Genomic DNA, 26,356 nt, shown 5'->3' on the forward strand with positions numbered 1-26,356 from the left:
TGTTCTATGTATACCTCTCTCCCAGGTGGACTATAAAGATCCATGAAGACAGGAAACTCTTGGTCGTCTATGTATCCACTGTAACACCTAGTATGGTGCCTGACACAAGGTGAGTATTCAGTAATTGCTTGTTGAGATGAATGGAATCAAACTGAACCAAGGGAAATGGAATTTAATTGGTGGGTAGGGAAAAAGACTAAGGGAGAAAAGAGAGACTATGGGATGCACAAGAGAAAGTAGAGGATGGGACCAAGGAAATAGAGGATGAGGATGAGTAATTGAGGCTAGGTAATATGTGATGAAGTTTGCGGTAAGGGTAGGGATGAGGGCCCGGGCTCCAGGGAAGGCTCCCACTCACTCCAAAGTTGTTCATTTTTGCAGTGAAGCCAAGAATACGGGCAGTACACCACATGGCCCGTTCCCTCTCATTGTCCTTCTGGGAATTCAGCCATGTGTCCAGAAGCTAAAGGAAGAAGAGAATGAAGTGAGGGGTGAGGGGTCTGTTCAGCTGTATTCCAGAGGGTAGAAATGTAACCTGAACTTGACTTCTGCAAAGGATCAGGACTAGACTTCTGAGAATAGGACTTCTTTTGCCTACAGGCTGGTTATATATGGATCAGACACCAGAAGCCTTCATTCCTCCAGCCCCCAATTTTGCCTTATCTAGGTGCTAGAAACATCCTCAATTAGTATCTCCTTCTTTCAAATTAAAGCAGTGGCTCTCAAATTATATTGACTGTAATTCCTTTCAATGGGTCAACATACCCCAACGTCTCCCTAATAATGTTTTCCCATTCTTCAGTAGAAAGAGAACTTGGTAATAACAAGGTAAGAATCACTGTATTCACAGATTCCTGGATGAATTATGTATAAATATGCTTGAGAAATATAATTATGGATGATTCTTATTTGAAACACAATGTGTAAGTATCTCACCATTGGTAAATTATGGGCCCTAAATACCAGTGATCCAAAGATGCATCGCTATATTTCAATCTACAGAGATCAATCTGACAATGATGGGGCTAACCAAACAGCAATTTATATTTTGAAAAAGAAGAAGAGAAGCAGATGAAAAATCTACAACAAATGGAAGAGAATACTAATGCTGCAGTGATAAGAAAACACATTCTTCTTGAAGATATGAGGAATTCTAGTGGGAGGTCTGCAAGTCTTCCTTGCAGCCAGACTCTGATGAAATGTCCCAGCACCAAGACTGTGGTCTCTAAATACCATTTTCCACTAAGAGGAATCATTGCTCCCTGGAGAAACAGTTTGTTTCAGGACTGAGACAGGAAATATACAAGATATTATACTGGAGAGCAAGTCTATGGAAGACTATGGGAGCCATGTTAAAGGGATTCAGAAGCCAACCTGAAGAGGCTCTCATTGACTAAAGATGGGACAATTTAAGCATCAATAAGAATAATAGTTGTAATTGATCAAAACGTATGAAGCATTTCAAAATTCATTTTAAATTCAAACGACACTAGAGAAATAATCCTTGCTAGTCATCTTTGGAGAATACTAGGAATTACTTCATTACTTTTACAAATGATAAAGGGAAACAATCCAGCATTTATCTTGTCTTTCTTATATGAGCTATACCTCAAACTAACCAAATAGCTTATAAAGGCAATTTCTCTTTATAGAAGAATTTCAGGTAAAAATGAATATGAAGTGATAGAATTACAAAATCATTTTGCATCATTTTGCAAAAATAAGTAGAGGTATATTCATTCAACAGAATACTACATAGCAATAAAAATGATCTGATGCTACATGTAACAACATGGGTAAATCTCACAGATAAAATATTAAAGGTAAATAATATAGACACAAAAAAGCACACACTGTAAAATTCTGCATATGTGAAGTTTCAAAACAAGCTAAACTAATCTATGGTGATAGAAGTCAGAATACTGGTTATCAGTGGTTATTCAGTGGGAGAGGAACCTTCTGAAGTATTGGAAATGTTCTATATCCTGATCTAACTAATATTTATACAAATTTATACATATGTAAAAATGTATCTAAGTATACACTTAAGATGTGCGTACTTTATTGTAGCAAGTGATATCTCAATAACAAAGTATTTTTTTAAAAAGAATATCACGTTTTCAACCACCAATGAATTAACGAATCTAAGCAGTGATCATTAAAAGTTCTGAACACCACAAGAAGACAACCAGATATTATATGCTTCTTGGTGGAAGAAGACAAGACTACTTCTGAAGTAATCTTGCCAAAAATTGATCAGATTCATGATCTAGATCTAATAATTAGAATTAGAATGTAACAGATTCTAGATCTAGCAATTTATAGGAAAGACTTGGACAGAGGAATTTGTTATGTGGCCCGCTAAAGGATGTAATCACCACAATCCAGAATGTGGAAAATTTAGAGAACAAATTCTAGGTTTCTTCAACAAATAAATTTCAAGGAAAAAACGATGGAAGGGCAATCTGTAGATTAAGAGAATTAAGAGACAAACCAATCAATTGGAATGTCTGAATGTTTAATGACATCAAGAAATGAAATTACTTTCTTTTATCAATGTTTTACAGTTTTCAGAGTATAAGACTTTCACTTCATTGGTCGATTCCTAGGTATTTTATTATTTTTGGTGCAATTGTAAATGAGATTGTTGTCTTAATTTCTCTTCCCATTACTTCATTATTAGTGTATAAAAATGCAACAGATTTCTGCATATTAATTTTGCATCCTGTAACTTTACTGAATTCATTTATCTGTTCTAGCAGGGTTTTTTTTTTTATGTCTTTAGGGTTTTTTTAGGGTTTTCTGTATATAGTATCATGTCATCTGCAAATAGTGAAAGCTTTACTTCTTTCTTACCAATTTGGATGCCTTTTATTTATTTTTCCTGTCTGATTGCTGTGGCTAGGACTTCCAACACTATGTTGAATAAATGTGGTGAGAGTGGATATCCTTGTCCTGTTCCTGACCTTAAATGAAAGGCTCTCCGTTTTCCACCATTGAGTATGATGTTAGCTGTGGGTTTTCATATATAGCCTTTATTATGTTGTGTTATATTCTCTCTAAACTTACTTTATAGAGAGTTTTTATCATGAATGGATGTTGTGCTTTGTCCTATGCTTTTCATACACCTATTGAGATGATCACATGGTTTTTATCCTTTCTCTTGTAAGTGAAATCTTGCCATTTTCAATGACATGGAAGGAGCTAGAGAATTATGCTAAGGGAAATAAGTCAGTCAGAGAAAGATAAATACCATATTATTTCACTCATATGTGGAGGGTTTTTTAATTTATTTTTTTTACATGTGGAATTTAAAAACAAAACAAATGAACAAAGGGGTGGGTGGAGAGAGGGACACAAACGAAGAAACACACTGATGGTTACCAGAGGGGAGGAGGGTGGGTGGATAGGTAAAATAGTTGATGAAGATTAAGAAGTATACTTGCGGTGATGAGCACTGGGTGTTTTATGGAAGTGTTGAATCACTATACTGTACACCTGAAACTAATATTACACTGTGTGTTAACTAACTGGAATTTAAATAAAAACTTTAACAAAAATTGAAGTCAGCCTCCCAGAAATACTATGTTCTAATCAGAAGAGCACCAATTGGAAACTTCAAAGGAGACAGACACTGTGGGATATAATAAAAAGGATACTTTGCCTTTCAAACTCATCAAACAAATTGATTTCTTAATTTCTTTGAGTTGCTAAGTACTATAAAGCTAGTCTCTAGCTATGCTGCAGGATTGCAAACAAAAACTCTATGTAGTGGAATGGAAAGGGGAATTTACACTAAAATGAAGTAGACTCATTCTGATTTATATGTAATGTACTAATAATAACAAAATGGAAGAAGCTAAGTGAATGCTAAGTGAAAGCTTAAGTAAATTCTTTTTTTTAAATGTTTTTTTATTACATTATATTAGTCACCATACAGTACATCCCTGGTTTCTGATGCAAGGTTCGATGATTCATTAGTTGCGTATAACACCCAGTGCTTAAGTAAATTCTTAAGCAATTTTATGACTACTAACAGATGTTTCCATAATACGCTTCTCCAAAGTTCCAACAGGGCACATTCTAGAGAATACATCTTACATGAATGACCTTATTACATAAATTTGTAATTAGCAAGGTTTAGCAACACATATGATTGAATCTGGGGCATGATCTGTACTTTGCACTACGTGAACTCAAATTACGGGTTCTTGTGAAATTAATTAGGTAATAAATATGCAAAATGTCGCCAGGAGGGAAAAGCTTTTTGTCTAAAAAAAAATTGAAATAATAAAAAGTATGTTCTTGGACCATAAAGGAATTAGATCAGAAATCAATAACTACAAGAGAATAGAAAATTCTCCAAACATTTGGAAATTAAACAACACACTTCTAAATAATCCATTGGCCAAAGAGGAAGTCACAAGAAAAATTTAAAAATATTTTGAACTGAATGATACTGAAAGAACAACATCTTAAAATGTATAGGATGCAGCTAAAGTCGTGCTTAGAGGAAAATTTATAAAGCTAAATGTTTATACTAAAAAAGGAGAAAGGGGGGGATGAAGCGGCTGGTACACTGGACTGCTGCACTGTCTCCACTGCAGGAGGAGGTGTAGATGGCCTGGCCCCTATACTCCAAGCATCTCCTTACCTCCCAATCGCCTGGGAGTGGTCCTCATTTCCCTTCTTCCTGGAGGTGTCTTTTAGAGAATTCCTGGGAAGATGGCTCACCTCATTCCACAGATACAATTGGATAACACCCACATCAGTGTAAATAACACAGAAAATGACCCAAAGGCTAGAAGAACAAACTCCACAACTAAATGCAAAGAAGAGGTCACATCAAAGAGAGTAGAAAGGGGAGAAAAATGGTGGGGAGCTAAACACACCTGGGAGACTGTCCACTGGAGGGATTCATGGACACAGAGGGGAGAGAAACAGACCATCACACAGGGAAGACAAATCCCCATAACATTTGGCTTTGAAAACCAGAGAGGTCAAATTTCCTGAGTTCTTACAACCAGCAGACTTAAAACCTGAAATTTTAAACATCATGGGGCTTGGCTTTGGAAGAGCTGGAAGGTGCTCTTAAAGAGAAGCTCAACAAACAGTCCTGCAGAGATAGAGCTAGAAGCAGCAGTCTGAAAAATGTCTGGGGCATATGGGAGGGAGAGTTTACTAACCTCAGAGTAGGCCCTAGAGGGACGGAGATTGTTGGGAAACTCCTCCAGGAACAAAGGAGTGGGCAGGTGCTATTTCTCTCCCCTGACCCCCAACAAAAACACAGTCATCTGCTGGAATCAGTGAGGCACCACTCCCTATCTAACTTGCTAACACCACACATCCTGCCCCCTCCCCACCCAGTCTGCAGATCCATTCTCTCCAGCCAGGCCTGCCCCAGTCCCTGTGCTGTAGGCATCTCCCCCAGAGGACCAGCTCACAAACCTTGCTAACACTGTACTTCCTGCCCCTGAGCATATTGCAGATCTGCCCCTTTCAATATACTCTTGGCCTGAGCTCATCCAAAGTGGTGCTGCAAGCCTGGCAGTGTACAAGCAGCTATGACAGGGGCCAGCACCACTCCAAAGTGACTTCTGCCCTGGGAAGAGGGAAAGATAACCACACACACCAGCCAAACTGCTGCTCCAGCAGTGGGTTGGGGGCAGACAGCTGGTCTGACTACAGAGCCTGCCCATCAACAAAAACTTCTTTTTTTTTTATAATAATTTTTTACTATGTTATGTTAGTCACCATACAGTATATCCTTAGTTTTTGATGTAGTGTTCCATGATTCATTATTTATGTATAATACCCAGTGCACCATGCAATACATGTCCTCCTTAATACCCATCACTGGCCTATCCCAGTCCCCCACCCCCCTCCCCTCTGAAGCCCTCAGTTTGTTTCCCAGAGTCCATAGTCTCTCATGGTTCATTCCCCCTTCTGTTTACCCCCCTTCATTCTTCCCTTTCTTCTCCTACTGATCTTCCTGCTATTTCTTATGTTCCATAAATGAGTGAAACCATATGATAATTGTCTTTCTCTGCTTGACTTATTTCACTTAGCATAATCTCCTCCAGTCCTGTCCATGTTGCTGCAAATGTTGGGTAATCATTCTTTCTGATGGCTGAGTAATATTCCATTGTATATATGGACCACAACTTCTTAATCCAGTCATCTGTTGGAGGGCATCTCAGCTCCTTCCACGATTTAGCTATTGTGGACAATGCTGCTATGAACATTGGGGTGCATATGGCCCTTCTCTTTACTACGTCTGTATCTTTGGGGTAAACACCCAGTAGTGCAATGGCTGGGTCATAGGGTAGCTCAATTTTTCACTTTTTAAGGGACCTCCACACTGTTTTCCAAAGTGGCTGTACCAACTTGCATTCCCACCAACAGTGTAAGAGGGATCCCCTTTCTCCACATCCTCTCTAACATTTGTTGTTTCTTGCCTTGTCAATTTTTGCCATTCTAACTGGCATAAGGTGGTATCTCAATGTGGTTTTGATTTGAATTTCCCTGATGGCTAATGATTTTGAACATTTTTTCATGTGTCTGTTAGCCATTTGTATGTCTTCATTGACAAAATGTGTCTGTTCATATCTTCTGCCCATTTTTTGATTTGATTATTTGTTTCTTATGTATTGAGTTTGAGAAGTTCTTTGTAGATCTTGGATACCAGTCTTTTATCTGTAGTGTCATTTGCAAATATCTTCTCCCATCCCGGGGGCCTCTAAGTTTTTTTGACTCAACAAAAACTTCTTAGGGACAACACAGGGAAAGTACCTTGAAGTTTGGTGCTATTGCATGTCTGACAAATGCCTGGTCTGATTCAACTCAAGCCCACGGTAGCCCCAGACTGGTGTACTAACCACACGGGACCAAACCCTGCCCACAACAGGCAAATACCCATCTGCTATTGCAGATGACTGGATCAAAGGCAAAAACAACTCAGCCACGACAGCAGGGTGCACACATCACACATAGGAGATGCCTCATAAGCACAGATTCTGGTGAACAGGGGACTACAGGGCACTACAGGGCCTCTTCTTCATAAGGCTGCTACTTTCAAGAGCAGGGGACATAGCTGACTTTCCTAACACAGAGAAAGAGACATAGCAAGTTACACAAAATGAGGAAACAGAGAAATATGTTCAAAATGAAAGAACAGGAAATAATCATAGCAAGAGACCAAAGTGAAATGGAGATAAAAAATATACCTGATAGAGAATTTAAAGTAATGCTCATAAAGATAGACTTGAGAAAAGAGTGGAAGGCATCAGTGAGACCCTTAACAAAGAAATAAAAAAGAATTAATTAGAGATGAAGAACACAATAGATGAAATTAAAAATACACTAGATGGAATAAATAGCAGACTAGAGGAAGCAGAAGAACAAACCAGTGACCTGGAGGACAGACTAAGGAAAAGTAATCAAGACAACCAGGTAAGAGAAAAAAAAATTACAAAATGAAAATAGACTAAGGGAACTCAGTGACAACACCAAGTGGAATAACATTTGCATTATAGCCATCTCAGAAGGAGAGAGAAAAGGGGGCAGAAAATTTATTTGAATAAATAATAACTGAAAACTTACCAAATCTGTGGAAGGAAACAGAAATCCAGACCTAGGAGGCACAAATATCCCTCAACAAAATCAATACAAGGAGGTCCACACCAAGATACACAGTAATTAAAATGGCAAAAGTAGTGATAAAGAGAGAATTTTAAAAACAGCAATAGAAAAGAAAAGTTATGTACAAGGGAAATCTCATAAGGCTATCAGCGGGCTTTTTAGCTGAAACTTTGCAGGCCAGAAGAGTGTGGCATGATAGACTCAAAATGCTGAAAAGAAAAAATCTGCAGCCAAGAATACTCCATAACGGACTCACGAAATAAAAGGATGTTAAGTATGACACCATATACCTAAAACATGGTGGGGGAGTTGAAATTTAAGCGACACTATCCACTTAATATAGACTGCTACATGCAGAAGATGTTATATACAAACCTAATGGTAAACACAAATCAAAAACCAATAGTAGATATGCAAAAATAAGGAGAAAGGAAGACAAGTATATCATGAAAGAAAACCAACTTATCATGAGAGAAGAAAGCAAAAGAAGAAAAGAACAGAGAAGAACTACAAAAACAACCATAAAACAAGTAATAAAATGACAATAATTTGGAAGGTTATACGCACCCTATATTTATTGCAGCATTATTTACAATAGCCAAATTACAGAAGTAGCCCAAGTGTCCAATGACAGATGAATGGATGAAGAAAATGTGACACACACACACACACACACACACACACACACACACACACAGAGTGAAACATTATTCAGCTGTAAAAAATAATGAAATCTTGCTATTTGTAACAACATGGATGGATCTGTAGCCTATAACACTAAGCAAACACTAAGCAACACTATAGCCTAGCCTATAACACTAAGCAAAATAAGTCAGCCAAAGACAAATGCTACACGTTTTCATTCAAATGTGGAATGGTATGTCTATAAACCAAGGGATAGCATGGGCTGCCAGGAATCACCAGAGGCTAGGAGAGATGCATGGAACAGAATCTGCTTCAAAGCTTGCAGTAGGAACCAACCCTGCTGATACATTGATTTTGGACTTTCAGCCTTACACCTGTGAGAGAATATATTTCTGTAGTTTGAAGCCACTCAGTTGTGATACTTTATCATGGCAGCCCTAGGAAATCAATATACCAATTTCAGGAGCTCCTTCCCACTCACCTCTAAGCAGTGCTGGATCCGAGAGGGCATCTCAACAATAAGTGTCTCCATTAGCCTTAGAAGGGATTGCAGAGTCTCCCTGAACAAATCCTGAGGGGAGAAGAGAGAACTCAAAGCATTGCTGAGATGTCAGCCCCATCCCTCCTTCTAAACTTAGTTCAGTGCTCTAGCTCTCCCAGGAAGTTTTCCTTGAGAAATTCTGCTCCACAAGTTTCCCCCTAACATTTCAAGTGCCATTTGCCCACTATTAACTTGAACAAATTCCTCTGTTGTTTTCAGCAGAGCACAAATGTCTGCCTGATGTGCAGTTTGTCCTGGTGGACTGGGAGTTCCCAGCTTGCCCCAAACATGGGCAAATCCTGTCAAATTAGCTTCCCTCCCTAACCAGGCCTACACTGAAGAAGGCCTCATGAGGATACAACCAGAGGAAACCCACCTCAGCCTTCTCTGTATGTACCAGTCCTTCCTTCATAGCATAAATAAATATGAACCGACAAAGGAGGACCACCAGACAGTTGATGAAAAAGCCCAAATAAACAAACAGACCAACTGACCCTAAAAAAACTAAACTAATTCAGTAAAGAGAAACATTTATTTTTAAAAATTCTTATTAATAGCCCCCCAAAATCAAGAGATTGTGGCATCAATAAAACAAGAACAACCAATCAAGATAAAAGAGTAATCAGAGAACATGAAAGAATTCCTAAGAATTAAACATACAAATGCAAATTAGAAAAGTGAATCCCTCTTCCTTCCCTCAAGGAAACACTATAGGCCTTGTGGAAAATGGATTCAGCTCTCTTGCACCTGGGACTCTCTAAACGTATTTACCCATGGGCCTTTAGTAAAATCATGTTTGATTGGAAGGTTCTAACATGATTTTACTAAAGGCCCATGGGTAAATAGTTAAAAATTAAAGAACTGAGTGTCCATCTCCAGGCCAGAATATTAAAGTGTGACAGCAGTAATCAAAGCGCTCTCAGGAAGGAAGTACATCTCATGAGTAGCATTCAGACTATGTGAACTTGTAACCTCTTCAAATGATTGTATTTTTATCAAAGAAGGTGGAAGAGCCTTACATGTAACTGCCAAACCTATATTTCTCATACTCTCAAAAATAAAAACTGAATACAAAGAGACAAACATCAAAGAGTTAATTACCACAGTGGTGTGGGCCTCCTGGGAACTGGATGCCTCCTTCTGCAAAACTTCTATAGGTGGCAGGCAGAGCACACTCTTATAGCATGTTCGGAGCAGCTCTGTTCTTTCTTCCACCTCTATGAGGGGACGGAGCTTCCTAAGATCCAGGAGAAAGTAGCAAAAATGTAATGAGACAGTAATGGCCAGGAATAATAGCTGAAGAGAGAGATGGTGGAGACAGAGGAACAGGTGGTAGTAAGAAGTTACCAGAAGAGAAAGTAACAAAAGAAGAAAAGGAGGGAACAGTAAGCAAAGTTTAAAAATGCCAGGAGATGGAAAGATGGAAAGAATGGGACAAAGGGAAAGAGGAACTATTACAGGAAAGGGTACTGATATTTTGAAATGAAAGAGGAACTATTACAGGAAAGGGTACTGATATTTTGAAACGATATATTATTTTTTGGATCCCCAGATATTTTGAGGGAATAGGGGAGATGGTCAGTGATAGATATGGAGGTATTTAGTCAGGGACAGTCCTGAAAGCAGAAGAAAGCCTGGACCAGAAGCAACAACAAATGCCTGTGAAGACAGGAGAGATGGTCTCTGCCAGGTGCTCCAAAAATCCCATCTAAAAAGTCTTGGTAAAAGGATGTGGCAGACATCATCCAGTAGATGTCTACTACTGCCTGTGGCCCCCTATTACTAGAAGCAGAAGGAGAAAATGAAGTGGGGACAGACTAGGAAATAAAGAACTGAAATCCAGTCAGAGCAAGGAAGACAGTGTGGCTGGAACATTGTTACCTGAAGTCAGTGATGACGTTCATTGCCCTCAGCCTAATGGAGCTGGAGATGGAATTCAATGGCTCCTCCCTGATTAACTCCTGCAACACACCCACAACCCCCCACCCCAGAGACCAAGAAGATGTGACATATTTTTCTTGCCTTCCTCCCCCTCCTCCTATCCCAGGCTGTATTCACAAGAAACTGGAACCTAGAATTTTCAGGGACTTCCAAAAACTCTGAAGGACAGCACTTCTCTCCTACTCCCCACCATACCTTTCCCACAGTACTCACACCCACCTTGAGGATGGGAAAGGGAACAATAAGGTAGGAAAAGGACACTGGAAAATCTGGACTTTTATCCTCCAGGCCAAGCCCAGGAGCACTGCCAATCGTTTCCATGAGGACCCATTCTCCCTTCTCTGTGCATTTCCATCTCCATCCTCCTGAGCTGTACTTACCACCATGAAGGTTACAATTTCTAGTTTCTGAGGGAACTTGAATTGAAAGGCCATTGGGTGGCTGCTCAGGATGTTTGTTAGCTTGGTCAGGGCGTCCAGGTACTCCAGCTTCAGGTTCTTATCCTGAACCAACCAGTATGCTTAGAGATTTCCAAGGTAGGAATGATCCTGGGGCAAGGGAAAACTACCTACACAAAATCTGGGAGATAAGAAGCTAGGGCTTCTATAGCTTTCTCTAGGCTGAGATCTTGCATCTTCCCTCTAAGGACAGCTTAGGAAAGCAAAGCCTATGGTATCTTTATGGGGGAAGGGGCCACCCCTCTTACCAACCTCTTTCTGGAGTTCCCACCTCATATTTACTCTTAAATTAGGATAGAGCTAGCTGGCTTCCTTATCTCTCAAGTTACATTGGGTTTTTACCAAATAAGTTCTCCTGAAGGATGTCTAGTTGGATGGTAAATTGAACAGGATTTGGGAAAGGCCTCTTCTTCTACTCTAGGGGCAAATGCTCTGGACAAATGGCAAAGGTAGGAAAATTATTTAGGGACTCCCTCTTACCTCCCCTGAAGTAACCGTAATAGCCCCACCCCCTTGTTCCATTCAAGGCCAGGCATCATTTTACTGTAGGGGTAGGGTAAAGAAGGCAGGGATGGGACACCGGAGAAGTAGAGTAAGCAGGAAGTACCTTTTCTACAATGCAGTTGCGGTAGTGTTGCAGGACCATGGCCAGGATGTCATCTAAATGTGTGAAGATGTCTCCCTTGCTCTCTAAAATAATCTTGCTATAGCTTAAGTAGATGATGTTACAGACCAGCCCCCATTCCCTTTGCTGATGTTCCTGTAGGAGGAAGGGGGAAACTTGCCTTCTCTTCATCTTATTCTCCTCACCTGATGGGGAAATGGAGGTTCAGAGAGGAATGGATTGGCTAGACGGCTCAGAAGGGAAGATAGGGTTGTGGAAGTGTGAACAGCTGGGAGGAAGTTGGTGCTGCTGGTGATACCAGGGCCTGAAGCATGGGCATAAGAGAGCATGGGAAAGGGAGAAGAGGATGAAACTTTCTCACAGTTGGTCAGAGGGAAATAGAAGCATTTATAGGTGAGTCACAAGGCCTCAAGTGGGGAGTGGGGAGTGGAGAAGTGGGGAGTCTGGGAGTGATGGGGATGCCTTAGAAGGCTTTGTGTGGGAGGCTGGCAGAGCTCTCAGGAATGCCATCACCTTCATTAGTTTGAGGATGAATGATGAGCCCTTGTCAGTGAGGATAGCACTGTACACTTGCAGCTGGTCCAGGACTATCTTCAGATGTTTCATGGACACGATACTGAGTGCCACAGCAATGCCCTGTAAATCAGGGATAGCTTCAACCTCATGCCATAGCAAAGAGTTAGCTAGGCACCCTTTATGTTCTCCCAAACCCAGGGATTTGGAGAGAGGAAGGGAGAGAAAAGGGAAAAAAAAGAAATGGAGGGAAAATTTGGTTCCCCTGACTTGAACTACTTAAAATCCAGATGGAGAACCAAACATCCTTGCAAGAAGTAATTCAAGAAGCAAATTACAAGAAACAGACTCAACTATAGAGAACAAACTGATGACTACCAGAGGGGAGGTAGATGGGTGGGATGGGGGAAGTAGGGGATGAGGATTAAAGAGCACATTTATAATGAAAAAACTCTAAAATGATAGATACACAGATAGATAGATAGATTAGATAGATAGATAGATAGATAGATAGATAGATAGATAGATGATAGATAGATGATAGATAGATAGATAGATAGATAGATAGATAGATAGATAGATAAAGAGGCATAGGGCTTGTCAAAACTCAAGAGTCTGATTTTTGTATTTTTCATACTAATTGACAACATCCAGAAAATCCTTTCCTGAGTATCATGGACCAGAGGAGAACCACCCCCTGCACAACGTTTGTGAACTGTGGGCCTTCATATGTATACGAATTCATCTATGAATTTAGTTGAGATTGTTTGGTGCTTAATGCATGGAGGGGAGAAGCAAATTATCCCAGATTGTGAAAAATTAGAGTCACAGATATGCAAAATCTTAGGAGTATCAAATCTAACACTGCAGAATAGAGAATACTTATACGCACTAGTAATTCAGAGAAGGGTTGTGAGGAGGGAACAGAAGGGAAGAACAAAACCAAGGCACATTATCGACAGAATTGGATGGATAACTGGAGGAAAGGGAAAAGAGAGAAGACATACAGATAATGCCAATATTTCTAACCCAGGAGGACAGGAAACAGCAGTAACTGACCCAAGTGGGCAGGTGGAAAGTGGACCTGTCTAGAGTTGGGGAGAGAAGGAGGGAGTTCCTGCATTTGTCTTGTGGGACACAGTGGAAGGACAACTAAGTGAAAAATGCTCTCGGTGGGAACTGATGACTAAGTGGGCACCAAGAGCAAGGGAAAATTGGGGATTCCATAGTTCTTGCCAGGAACAGTCTTTAACTTAAATCCCTCTGCCTCATTGCAGGCCCTTTTGACTTAAATGCCAGCCAAGCCTCTTCTAGAGCTTACCCAACAAGGATATCTGGGCACAGAGCTAAAAGAACATCTAACACAGAGAGGCAGGTGCCAGCTGTTTGTCAACTGGCTTGTTTGTGCAGGACGGGCAGCCATTAAGATTTTGCAGCAGAGGCAGCAGACTGGTGGGGACCTGGGGACAGTTACAGTTGCTCCAGGGAACAGATCCTCTAGAAAGGATGAAGTATTAGTGGGACTTGTAGGCTTTTGGCCTCCAAGTAGATGAAGGGAAATTTTTGCCTAGTTAGAAAGCAGAGACTAGGGACACCTGAGTGGCTCAGTCGATTAAGCATCTGCCTTTGGCTCAGGTCATGATTCCAGGGTCCTGGGATCAAGTCCCGCATCGGGCTCCCTGCTCAGCGGGGAGCCTGCTTCTCCCTCTGCCTGCTGCTCCCTCTGCTTGTGCTCTCCCTCTCTCTCTGTGATGAATAAATAAATAATAAATCTAAAAAGAAAGAAAGAAAGAAAGAAAGAAAGAAAGAAAGAAAGAAAGAAAGAAAGAAAAAAGAAAGCAAGCAGGGACTAGTTGAACATCAGAAAGGGGTTCTAGTCTGTCCCTCCTCCCATGTCATCCCTTAGCCATGGCTTCCACTCATCCTGATCACCATCATCATCATCATCATCATCATCATCTTCTTCTTCTTCATCACCGACATCATCAGAATATTTAATGCTTAGTTTGTACCAGCCTTACACATGCTATCTCACTGATCCTCACGCTCAAGCTTTAAGGTAAATATTATCAATCCCATTGTACAGACAGGGAAAATATAATTGTTCCCAAATGCAGCCACCCAGCCAGATCTGAGTTCCAGACCTACATGGATACTGAGCATCTCCACCTGGCTCTCTACCAGGGGCACCCTAACTTCTCCCCATCAAAAACTGAATGCATCATCTTCCTCCCCACTATGTCCTGCATTTCTGATCTCAGTAAAGGATACCACCTCCCAACTGAGCCTGCCAGAAACCCAGGAACTATCCTGAACATCCCCTGCCCTCTTATCTTTCTCTCCTATATCCAATCTGCCCCCATGTGTTGGCAGAGAGGTCACTTTTACTTCCCTGTCAAAAAACCCTGTATCCCAGTCCCACTACAGCACTGACTGTTCTGTAGACATGCTACCAAAAAAATCTTGCTCCTGAGTCTTGTCTTGGAATATTATGTCAAGTGGGAATACCAATTCCCTCCTCCTAATCTAGACCCAACTAGCCCAAGTCCTCACTCCCCCACACACAGCCACTATATGTCTCTGTGACCACTCATATTGCCTTTAGTAAGGCTATTCCGTGTAGTCAGCTGTTTTCTTCCTATATATGTCTGTCTCCTCAATGATACTGTTTGCATCTTGGGCTTGGTAAATAACTGATGATAGTCATGATGGTGATGGATGCTCTGAAAATCTGGCAGGGAAGGGGCATTGGAGAGGAGAAGCCTGAGAACATGTACACCAGTTCTAACAGTAAGCAACACTTAGAGAGTGCTTGTGTGCCAGGCATTGTTCTAGGAGCTTCTACATTTTTAATCCTGAAAACCATCCTGTGACACACAGATTCCATAGTATTCCCACCAAAAATACATAATCTAAACCTAATCATGAGGAAATATGAGACAAACAAAAAATGAGCTACATTCTACAAAATAAAGGGTCCATACATTTTTAAAAGTCAAGACCATGGAAAATTAAAACTGAGGAACTGTTTCAGATTAAAAATATTAAAGATAAATGATAACTAAATGTACCATTTGATTCTAAATTAGATCCCAGACCAGAGAAAAAAAATGTTTTTCTTTTTCTCTAAAAAAACATTGGTAGGACAATTGGCCATTTTCAGATCAGGTCTATAAATTAGATAATAGTACTGTAGCAATGTTGACTTCCTAATTTTGATCACTGTGCTTTGATTATGTAAGGGAATATCATTATTTTTAGGTAGCACACACTGAAGTATTTAGGGGTAAATGTGCATCATAACTGCAACTTCCTGAAATGATTCAGAAAATAAAATAATAATAGTAAATAACTTGCCCAAGGGCACACAGTTAGAAAGTGGCAGACCTAGGATTCCAACAGCTTGTCTAGCTTGTCAGGTCTCAGCTTTTAACTACTTTGTCATCCTGCCTCTTGGAGGAAAAATGTTTCCCCTTTGCCAGTTCCTCCACCTCACCTGCCTCTCCTGCAGGTCTTCGTGGACACTTTGTAAGATGGATAAGAGCATCATCTTCACCAGTTTCATATTCCTTGAAGTCCGCAGGGTAAATCCAAAGAATTTATATAGAAAAGTCTAGAAGAGGTGAAAGGGCAGGGTCATGCATATCTTGGAATGAAGTTAGGGTAGCTTGGGGAATAGCCATTACCCAAACTGGTTTTGAAACTGTCAGCCAGCACCTTCTTCACTGCCCCATCCTCCTCACTGGCCCTCCTGTTTTCTGGGGGATATCTGGATAAGGCAGTGATCCTACAGAGCAGGGGCTGAAGCTAGAGGTAAGAGAAAGCTGTATTTCTAATTTCTCAGCATCTTTGGGTATGGATCATCCCTTTCGGAAATGTCCCTCATCCATACACTTCCCATTTCCAGCTAGAAAATAAAAAGTTCCTTACACCAGTGTTTTACAGTTTTCAGAGTACAGCACTTTCGCTTTCTTGGTTAAGTTTATTCCTAGGTATTTTATTATTTTTGGTACAATTGTAAATGAGATTATTTTCTTAATTTCTCTTTCTGATGCTTCATTAAGTGTAAAGAAATACAACAGATTTCTGTATATTATTGTTGTATCTTTTACTGAATTCATTTACCAGTTTGGTGGAGTCTTTAGGATATTCTGTACATAATATCATGTCATCTGCAAATAGTGGAAGTTTTACTTCTTCCTTGCCAGCTTGGATGGCTTTTATTTCTTTTTCTTGTCTGATCACTGTGGCTAGGATTTCCAGTACTACATTGAATAAAAGTGATGGGAGTTGACACCTTATCTTGTTTTTGATCTTAGGGGAGAAACTCTCAGTTTTTCAACATTGAGTATGATGTTAGCTGTGGGTTTTTCATATATGGCTTTTCTTATGTTGAGGTATATTCTCTCTAAACTTACTTTGTTGAGAGTTTTTATCATGAATGGATATCGTACTTTGTCAAATGCTTTGTCTGTATCTATTGAGATGATCATATGGTTTCTAGCCTCTCTCTTATGTGATGTATCATGTTGATTGAACCACCCTCACATCCCTGGAATAAATCCCACTTGATCATGGTGAATGATTTTGGATTCTGTCTCCTAATATTTTGCTGAGCATCTTTGCATTTATGTTCATTAGAGATATTGGCCTGTGGTTTCCTTTTTTTATAATGCCTTTATCTGACTTTGATATCAGGGTAATAATGACACAAACAAATGGAAAGATATGCCATGCTCATGGATTAGAACAACCAATATTGTTAAAATGTCCATACTACCCAAAGCAATCTACAAACTTAATGCAACCCTCTTCAAAATACAAACAGCATTTTTCACAGAACTAGAATAATCCTAAAATTTGTGTGGAATCACAAAAAACAAACAAACAAACAAACAAAAAACCTGAATATCCAAAGCAATCTTGAAAAAGAAGAACAAAGCTGGAGGTATCACAATCCCAGATTTCAAACTTTACTACAAAGCTGTAGTAATCAAAATAGTATGGTACTGCCACAAAAATAGACACATAAATCAATGGAACAGAACAGAATCCAGAAAGAAACCCACACTTTTATGGTCAATTAATCTATGACAAAGGAGGCAAGAATATGAAATGGGAAAAAGACAATCTTTTCAACAAATGATGCAAAAGAATGAAACTAAACCACTTTCTTACACAATAACAAAACTAAACTCAAAGTGGATTGAAGACATAAATGTCTTCATGTGGAACCATAATATTCCTAAAAGAAAACATAGGCAGTAATTTCTTTGACATCAGCCATAGGAACATTTTTTTTTTAGATATGTCTCCTCAGGCAAGGGAAACAAAATCAAAATTAAACTATTGGGACTACACGAAAATAAAAGGCTTCCACACAGTGAAGGAAACCATCAACAAAACAAAAATACAACCTATTGAATGGGAGAAGATATTTGCAAATGATATATTTTATAAGGAGCTAATATCCAAAATATATAAAAAACTTGTACAACTCAACACCAAAAAAGCAAATAATCCAATTTAAAAAATGGTAAAAGGACCTGAATAGACATCTTCCCAAAGAAGACATATAGATGGCTAGTAGACATGTGAAAAGATGCTCATCATCACTAATTATCAGGAAAATGCAAATCAAAACCACAATGAGATATCATTTTACACCTGTCAAAGTGGCTAAAGATCAAAAACACAAGAGATAACAAGAGTTCATGGGGATGAAGAGAAAAAGGAACCCTTGTGCCCTGTTGTGGGAATGCAAACTGGTGCAGCCACTGTGGAAAATAGTATAAACATCCCTCAAAAAATTAAAGAGAGACTAACCACATGGTCCAGCAATTTCACTACTGGGTATTTACCCAAAGAAAATGAAAACACTAATTCAAAAAGATATATGCACCCTGATGATTATTGCAGAATTAGTTACAATAGTCGAGATATGGAAGCAACCCAGTCCATTGATAGATGGAGGGATAAAGATGTGGAATGGAATATTATTTAGCCATGAAAAGAATGAAATCTTGCCATCTGCCACTGCATGGATGGATCTAGAGGGTATTATGCTAAGTGAAATATACAAAGATAAATACCATATGATTTCACTCATATGTAGAATTTCAGAAATGAAACAAAGAAAAAAGAGACCCACAAAAAAACAGACTCTTAAATACAGAGAATAAACTGGTGGTTGTGAGAGGGGAGGTGGGTAGGAGGGCTTAAAAGTACACTTATTTTGATGAGCACCGAGAAATGTATAGAATTACTGAGTCACCATATCGTACATCTGAAACTGTTATAACACTGTATGTTGTTTATACTTGAATAAAAAAATAAATTTAAAAAACAACAAACAAAAAAATAAATTTTAATAACAAAGCTTCACTTGACAAAATTAAAAATAAAAATGGTTCCTTAAATTTGCATAATTTTAAAACTAATATGGCATAATCAAAAAAGTATTTTAATGTAATCTTTATCTCTCCCTCTTCTGAATTTCAGTAGCCTTTGTCCTTGTTTACTATGCATTGCCCTGTCTGCCTTGTAATATCCATATTTATGTACTCAAACACTTTTCTACCTCAGGGTTTCTGTATTTCCTGTTTCCCCTGTCTGAAATCCCCTGGGCTCTTCGAAATGTTGTCTCACTCTCATCTTTCTGATCCTGGCTCAGTGAGCCTTCCTTGACCTCCTAAATTCCTCTCTAGCTCACCATCCTGCTTCTTTTATTCAAAGCTTCATCACAATCACTAGTTACCTTGTTTATGTATTTGTTTGGTTAGTTCTTAACTCACCCCGACCTCTCATCTCCAATGAGAATAAAACTCAGTATGGAAACAGAAAAGGCCCCGAATCTCCAAGGAACTGTTGAAAAGGAAAAACAAAGCTGGGGGCATCACAATGCCGGATTTTGAGCTGTACTACAAAGCTGTGATCACAAAGACAGCATGGTACTGGCACAAAAACAGACACATAGACCAATGGAACAGAATAGAGAGCCCAGAAATGGACCCTCGGCTCTTTGGGCAACTAATATTTGATAAAGCAGGAAAAAACATCCGGTGGGAAAAAGACAGTCTCTTCAATAAATGGTGCTGGGAAAATTGGACAGCTACATGCAAAAGAATGAAACTTGACCACTATCTCACACCATACACAAAAATAAACTCCAAATGGACGAAAGACCTCAATGTGAGACAGGAATCCATCAAAATTCTAGAGGAGAACATAGGCAGCAACCTCTACGACATCGGCCAAAGCAACCTTTTTCATGATACATCCCTAAAGGCAAGAGAAACAAAAGATAAAATGAATTTATGGGACTTCATCAAGATTAAAAGTTTCTGCACAGCCAAGGAAACAGTAAGAAAAACTAAGAGGCAGCCCACGGAATGGGAGAATATATTTGCAAATGACACTACAGATAAAGGACTGGTATCCAAGATCTACAAAGAACTTCTCAAACTCAATACATAAGAAACAAATAATCAAATCAAAAAATGGGCAGAAGATATGAACAGACACTTTTCCAATGAAGACATACAAATGGCTAACAGACACATGAAAAAATGTTCAAAATCATTAGCCATCAAGGAAATTCAAATCAAAACCACACTGAGATACCACCTTACACCAGTTAGAATGGCAAAAATAGACAAGGCAAGAAACAACAATTGTTGGAGAGGATGTGGAGAAAGGGGATCCCTCCTACATTGTTGGTGGGAATGCAAGTTGGTACAGCCACTCTGGAAAACAGTGTGGAGGTCCCTTAAAAAGTGAAAAATTGAGCTACCCTATGATCCAGCCATTGCACTACTGGGTGTTTACCCCAAAGATACAGACGTAGTGAAGAGAAGGGCCATATGCACCCCAATGTTCATAGCAGCAATGTCCACAATAGCTAAATCGTGGAAGGAGCCGAGATGCCCTTCAACAGATGACTGGATTAAGAAGTTGTGGTCCATATATACAATGGAATATTACTCAGCTATCAGAAAGAATGAGTTCTCAACATTTGCTACAACATGGACGGCACTGGAGGAGATAATGCTAAGTGAAATAAGTCAAGCAGAGAAAGACAACTATCATATGATTTCTCTCATCTATGGAACATAAGAACTAGGATGATCGGTAGGGGAAGAAAGGGATAAAGAAAGGGGGGGTAATCAGAAGGGGGAATGAAACATGAGAGACTATGGACTATGAGAAACAAACTGAGGGCCTCAGAGGGGAGGGGGTGGGGGAATGGGATAGGCTGGTGATGGGTAGTAAGGAGGGCACGTATTGCATGGTGCACTGGGTGTTATACACAACTAATGAATCATCGAGCCTTACATCGGAAACCGGGGATGTACTGTATGGTGACTAACATAATAAAAAATCATTATAAAAAAAAAGAATAAAACTCAGGAGCAGTGTATGTCTTATTCATTGCTCTATTCCAATGCTTACAGAGTGCCTGACACAGTAGACAAACAGGGTATACCAGATGTTCAGTGAATGTGACAACTCTCCCCCTAGAATCCCTTCTTCTTGGGCACCTTTTCTTCCTCTAGCAGATGTTCTTCATGCCTTGTCCAGACCCGAAGTCTCCTTCCCTTCCCTGGTTGCAGGCACCATTGTGAGCAGTTCCCACCTGTAGCCTTTTTGGGTCTCCTTGCCTGGAGGTGCCTGAGAGTTACATTCTTCTCTCTTCCATCCCTGCCCCAGATACCAACCATGCAAGCCTGGCACCAGTGACAGAGAGGTGGAGGGGTGGGGGGATACAAAAGCTGCCCTCGCTTGTCTCTAAGCAGGATAGACTCTGCGGTGTAGTTTCCATCCAGGTCTCCGCACATCCTTGCTTAGCCTCTCCTCTTCCTATTCTGCTTCCTTTACTTGATCACAGCTTCTCCTGAGAGCACTTTCTTGCCAAATCACTTGACAAGGACCCCCACCTTAGGTCCTGCTTCTATGAAATCTGACCTAAGGCACCTGCTTCTCTGCTTAGCTGGTAGATTACTCATCTTCCCAGACTGAATCATTCTGTAGAGTGACTGATCTTCTCAGTTTGCCAAGCACTGAGGCATTTCCTAGTATGTTGGACTCTTAGAGCTAAAACCAGGACAGTCCTAAGTGAACTGAGATGGTGGAGCACCTTTGAAAAAGCTTTTCTGGCCAGCCCCAACCGGCCAAGTAAACAGCTCTCCCCTCTGCTCCCAAGCATACAGTGCACATTCCAATCCTGACGCTACACTTATAATTATCCACTCTCTCTTCTGTTCACTCAAGCAGACAGTGATTTCCCGAAGGCAGAGTCTGTGCCTTTTATGTGAATACTCTGCACCTAGTCCATGCCTGCTGTGCCATGGGCATTAGTACATATTTTTACTAACTTAATTAATAAGATCAGAAATCCTGCTTGCTTCATTTTACCATCCACGAAGCTTTGCATATAGCAGGTGCTTCATAAATATTTGTTAATAATTAGAGAGCTAATAATCAGTCTTGGAAATAAGGCCTCTTCCCTGGAGATGCCCCAAAGTCCAAATAAAGTGTTGCTCAGTAACAGGAAAACAAGACTAAAAATTAAGAAACCTGGATTCAGGTGCCAATTTTAATTTGCTTAAGACTGAACCTCTCTAGATTGTGTTTCTTCATCTGTGAATAGGGATAATGAGCTGTCTGGTTACTTGGTCTTTTGAATTTACAAAGTAACTACACAGGTATCTTTGTCTATCCTCACCCACTCTCCTGTGATATAGAAGGTATTTTTGCCACTGCCCAAGTGAGGCAACTGAAATCTCACAAAGGCTAAGACATTTGACCCAGATTGCACCAGAAGCACAGGAAAAGACAGGACAGGAACGAGGCCTTCACCAGCAGAGACCTTGAGCTCTGTGAGCAAAGGAGCCTCTCTTCCTTAGTTAGCTCTGCAGCCCCAACATCACACCCAGTCCCTAACCCATGGTATCACCTCAAATATTACTTGAACTAACTTGCTTCAATCTGACTCTTAGGTCAATAATCTTTTCACTGCACCCAAGTACCAGCTCTATTCTTTGACCTCTGAATTACTAGGAGGTTCAGTTAAGACAACAGATGGCAAAGTTCTTGATAAAATCTAAAACACTAAGCAAATGTAAGACATTTATATTTTTGCTGTTCCTGTGTGACCACCAGCTCCTTGTCCTCCCCATCCCTCCACTCCCCAGAGCCCAGAAACATGGGTTGGCTTTTCCCACAATGCCTCGCCTTCATGTACATTTCTGTATTCCTTCCCCACCAAACTCCTCCACACCACCCTCCACCTCCATTTCCCTCCTTGCAACTACCACCCCCAGCTGCGTGGTACACCCGTGTGTGTGTGTGTGTGCGCGTGCACACACACACACACACACACACACACACACACACACACACACATACCTTCTCCTCACCATCGCTGAAATAATTTATCCTCTCCAAGACAACCTTGATGAGTTGCTCCAGCCAGCTGTCATCATTGATGGCCACTAAAGACTGACCTGAAAACTGAGTAAGAGGAAGGGAGAAGAGGGTCACACGGAGCAGTGGCCAGGCTTTTCTGCCTCATGGAAGTGGGTCCGAAAGAAGCAAGAGACAAGGGGGGCATGGTCTGTAAATATGAAAAAAGAGCTCGAGAAATGAGGAAGAGCTGAAATAGGGGGTTAGTCAGGACTGGAAAAGGACAATATAGCAACAATGATGGTAATGCCAACTATATGTGTGAAACTCTTTACAGTTTACAGGGCTCTCCCTTTCCTATATTATCCTATCTAATTCTGGGAAATAGGAGTTTTTTCCATTTTGCAGATGAGGGAGCTGAGGCCTGCAAAGACTAAATAACTCACCCAAGGACACACAGCTAGGGCCCCATTCCCTTACTCTCTCTTGACAGTAGGATTTTGAGGGTGTGGAAGGTAAATTAAGGCTTAGGATATAGTCAGAGATTCTGATGCAGAGGTCAGGAGTCAAGGGTGCCACAGAAAGAGGTTCTCTCGAGTAGGGAGGTCCCTTGATCATGTCTCAGTCTCAGGGGATCTGAGGCCTCTTCTCCCTCAGGATCCTGAAGAGGGGAGAGAAGGCAAGTGTGGAAAAAGTGTGTCTCTTAGAGTGCACACCTGGAGCAGCCTGTCCTCCCACTCCTCCTGATTCAGGTTCTTCTCAGTGTGATCTAGGAAAAAAGAGAGTATAGGGACCTGCCCGACCAGAGGGTCCCAGCCAGGGAAAAAGAACCAACATTTGAATGCTATTCCAGGGGCTTTATGCCCCTCATCTCGCTTAATTTTCATCATGATCTACAAGATAATTGTTCCCCCTTCCCTACAGAGGCTCCAGGAAATGTATGACTTTTCAAAGGTCAAACATACCCAGCTGGCAAGTGTTAGAGCAAGGATACAAACCTGGGTCTCCTGGTTCCAAAGCCCACACTCTTTCCTGAACCTTCGCCCACAAGAAGGAGCATTCTGGGAACTCTGGAGCCACAGAACTCTGGGCCGCACATCTGCTCAGTGCAGAACATGGTCCACATAAGCAGACCTATCCAAACGGCATCTCAGAAAGACAGAGACTGGTCCCGGTTCTCCTCACCCCAAGGAAGATCCATCCTGCACCTCAGGACTTCATCTTTTCTGGAGTCTGCCCCACTGCCCCAGCTCCATTCCTCCCACCTCACAGCCAACCCCTCACCATCCAGTATCTGCAACATCTGGGGGATCTCCTTCATCCACAGCTGGCCCACATTTGAGTTGATAACAGGGTGCAAGGAGGTGATAGGATGCAGGGCATGTAGTAGCCTTAGAGAGCTTACACCAAACTCCCCTTCTCTATAGGGCTTCAGGGAAAACGTCTGAGAAACAACAGAAGCAAGCAGGAGGCAGAGAAAGGATTTAAGGGAAGAGAAGGAAGAAAATCAGAACAAACCCATAGAATGGTAGAGCTGAAGCTTAGACCCTTCCCACTCTTTCCCACCTGTGAACTCCTACATGTTCTGCAAGATGCTCTCAAAACGTTGCCTCTTCTCTGACTCCTGGAGACCAAGTCAGCCCCTTGCTCTTCTAAGATCCCACTGCAACTTGTGTATTCCTCTACTAACATTTATCACACTGCATTATGGGTGATTATTCCCGGGCTTGTCTTACCCACTAAGACTGTGAACTCTTCAAGGGCAGTTCTATACCTTGTCTTTCCAAGTGTTCATAATGTCCAGAACGTAATGTCTGGACATTAGAAGATAGAGAAACTCAAAACATTCTTGCTGAGAAAATGAGATCCAGAAAGGCATGTGGACTTGTCCAAGATCAACAGAGAATAGCTCACTATAAGGCCACATAGGAGACAGGCCAGGCCTTCCCCAACCCTCACCTCTTCCCCATCTTCAGGACCCAGCACTATGCTCCCAGTTCCCTCCTCCAAGCTGTTTGATCACCTCTCCCCAAAGCCCCTATGATCTTTGGCCCTATCCCTTATTCCATGCCCAGAACAATGCCTGGAATATAGTACTACTCAACTATTTGTGGAATGAGGGAATGGATGGATGAATAGATGGATGGATAGTATTCACCCTGTACATTTATTACTTACCACAAGATGGGTCAGGAGTTTCTGTGGGGAGACGAACTGGGTAGCTAAGTTAAAGAGAGGATAAAAGAAGAGGACAGAGTCAGTGCCAGCTCCAGGATGCCCAACCTTCAGCCCCCTCCTCCACCCAGCAGCCCACCATCCATTCTTCAGGGGAGGAGAAAAAGCAAGATGGAGAGTGGTTGGTGCCATTGCCATGGGGATTGTGACACTTCGACTCGGCCCCAAAACAAACCGTTTTCAGTATAAAACATGCACACACACATACACACACACACACTTTACACCTGTCAGAATGGCTACTATCAAAAGACAAAAAATAAAAAGTATTGGCAAGAATATGGAGAAAAAGGAACCTTCATCCACTGTTGGTGGGAATGCAAACTGGTGCAGCCACTATGGAAAACAGTACAGAGGTTCCTCAAAGAGCTAAAAATAGAAATCACATACAATCTAATAATTCCATCACTGGGTATTTACCCAAAGAAAACAAAAACACTAATTTGAAAAGCTACATATACCCTTGTGTTTATTGCAGCACTATTTACGACAGCCAAGATATGGAAGCAACCCAAGTGTCCATCAAAAGATAAATGGAGAAAGAAGATGTGGTATACACACACACACACACACACACACACACACACACACACACACAGGATTATTACTTGGCTATAAAAAAGAATGATATCTTGCCATTTAGGACAACATGGATGGACCTAGAGGGTATTATGCTAAGTAAAAGTTTGACAAAGAAAAACAAATACCATATGATTTCACTTATATGTGGAATCTACAAAACAAAACAAATACACAAACAAAAATAGAAACAGAAACAGAGTCATAGTTTAAAATCTAATCTGTCTGATATGAGAATTGCTACCCCAGCTTTCTTTTGAGGTCCATTGGCATGAAAAATGGTTTTCCATCCCTTCGCTTTCAGTCTGGATGTATCTTTAGGTTCAAAATGAGTCTCTTGTAGACAGCAGATGGATGGGTCATGTCTTTTTATCCAATCTGCAACCCTGTGGCGTTTTATGGGAGCATTTATTTATTTTTTTTAAAGATTTTATTTATTTATTTGACAGAGATAGAGACAGTCAGCGAGAGAGGGAACACAAGCAGGGGGAGTGGAAGAGGAAGAAGCAGGCTCATAGCAGAGGAGCCTGATGTGGGGCTTGATCCCATAACGCCGGGATCACGCCCTGAGCCGAAGGCAGATGCTTAACCGCTGTGCCACTCAGGCGCCTCTATGGGAGCATTTAGGCCCTTCACATTAAGAGTGATTATTGAGAGATATTTTAATGATGTCATGTTGCCTGTGAAGTCTTTGTTTCTATAGATTGTAAATTTCTGTTCTGTATTACTCTTGGGGCCTTTTTACTTTTATAGAACCCCCCTTAATATCTCATG

At 40.8% G+C, this 26,356-nt stretch overlaps 1 protein-coding gene across 1 annotated transcript in view; it reads right to left on the reverse strand.

Annotated features, from left to right (window-relative positions):
• LOC113258025 (uncharacterized) overlaps positions 1 to 26,356 on the reverse strand; it is a 111,567-nt gene that overhangs the window by 22,765 nt on the left and 62,446 nt on the right. Inside the window, exons 17-25 of the mRNA XM_048216874.2 lie at positions 24,947 to 24,990; positions 22,772 to 22,876; positions 15,861 to 15,977; positions 12,365 to 12,487; positions 11,834 to 11,986; positions 11,149 to 11,271; positions 10,709 to 10,788; positions 9,929 to 10,064; positions 8,768 to 8,857 (exon numbers count right to left, since the gene is read on the reverse strand). Coding sequence (XP_048072831.1) covers positions 8,768 to 8,857; positions 9,929 to 10,064; positions 10,709 to 10,788; positions 11,149 to 11,271; positions 11,834 to 11,986; positions 12,365 to 12,487; positions 15,861 to 15,977; positions 22,772 to 22,876; positions 24,947 to 24,990 — 971 coding nt within the window. The remainder of the gene's footprint in view (positions 1 to 8,767; positions 8,858 to 9,928; positions 10,065 to 10,708; positions 10,789 to 11,148; positions 11,272 to 11,833; positions 11,987 to 12,364; positions 12,488 to 15,860; positions 15,978 to 22,771; positions 22,877 to 24,946; positions 24,991 to 26,356) is intronic.

Source organism: Ursus arctos, unplaced genomic scaffold (assembly GCF_023065955.2).
Source record: "Ursus arctos isolate Adak ecotype North America unplaced genomic scaffold, UrsArc2.0 scaffold_26, whole genome shotgun sequence".
Classification (NCBI taxonomy): domain Eukaryota; kingdom Metazoa; phylum Chordata; class Mammalia; order Carnivora; family Ursidae; genus Ursus; species Ursus arctos.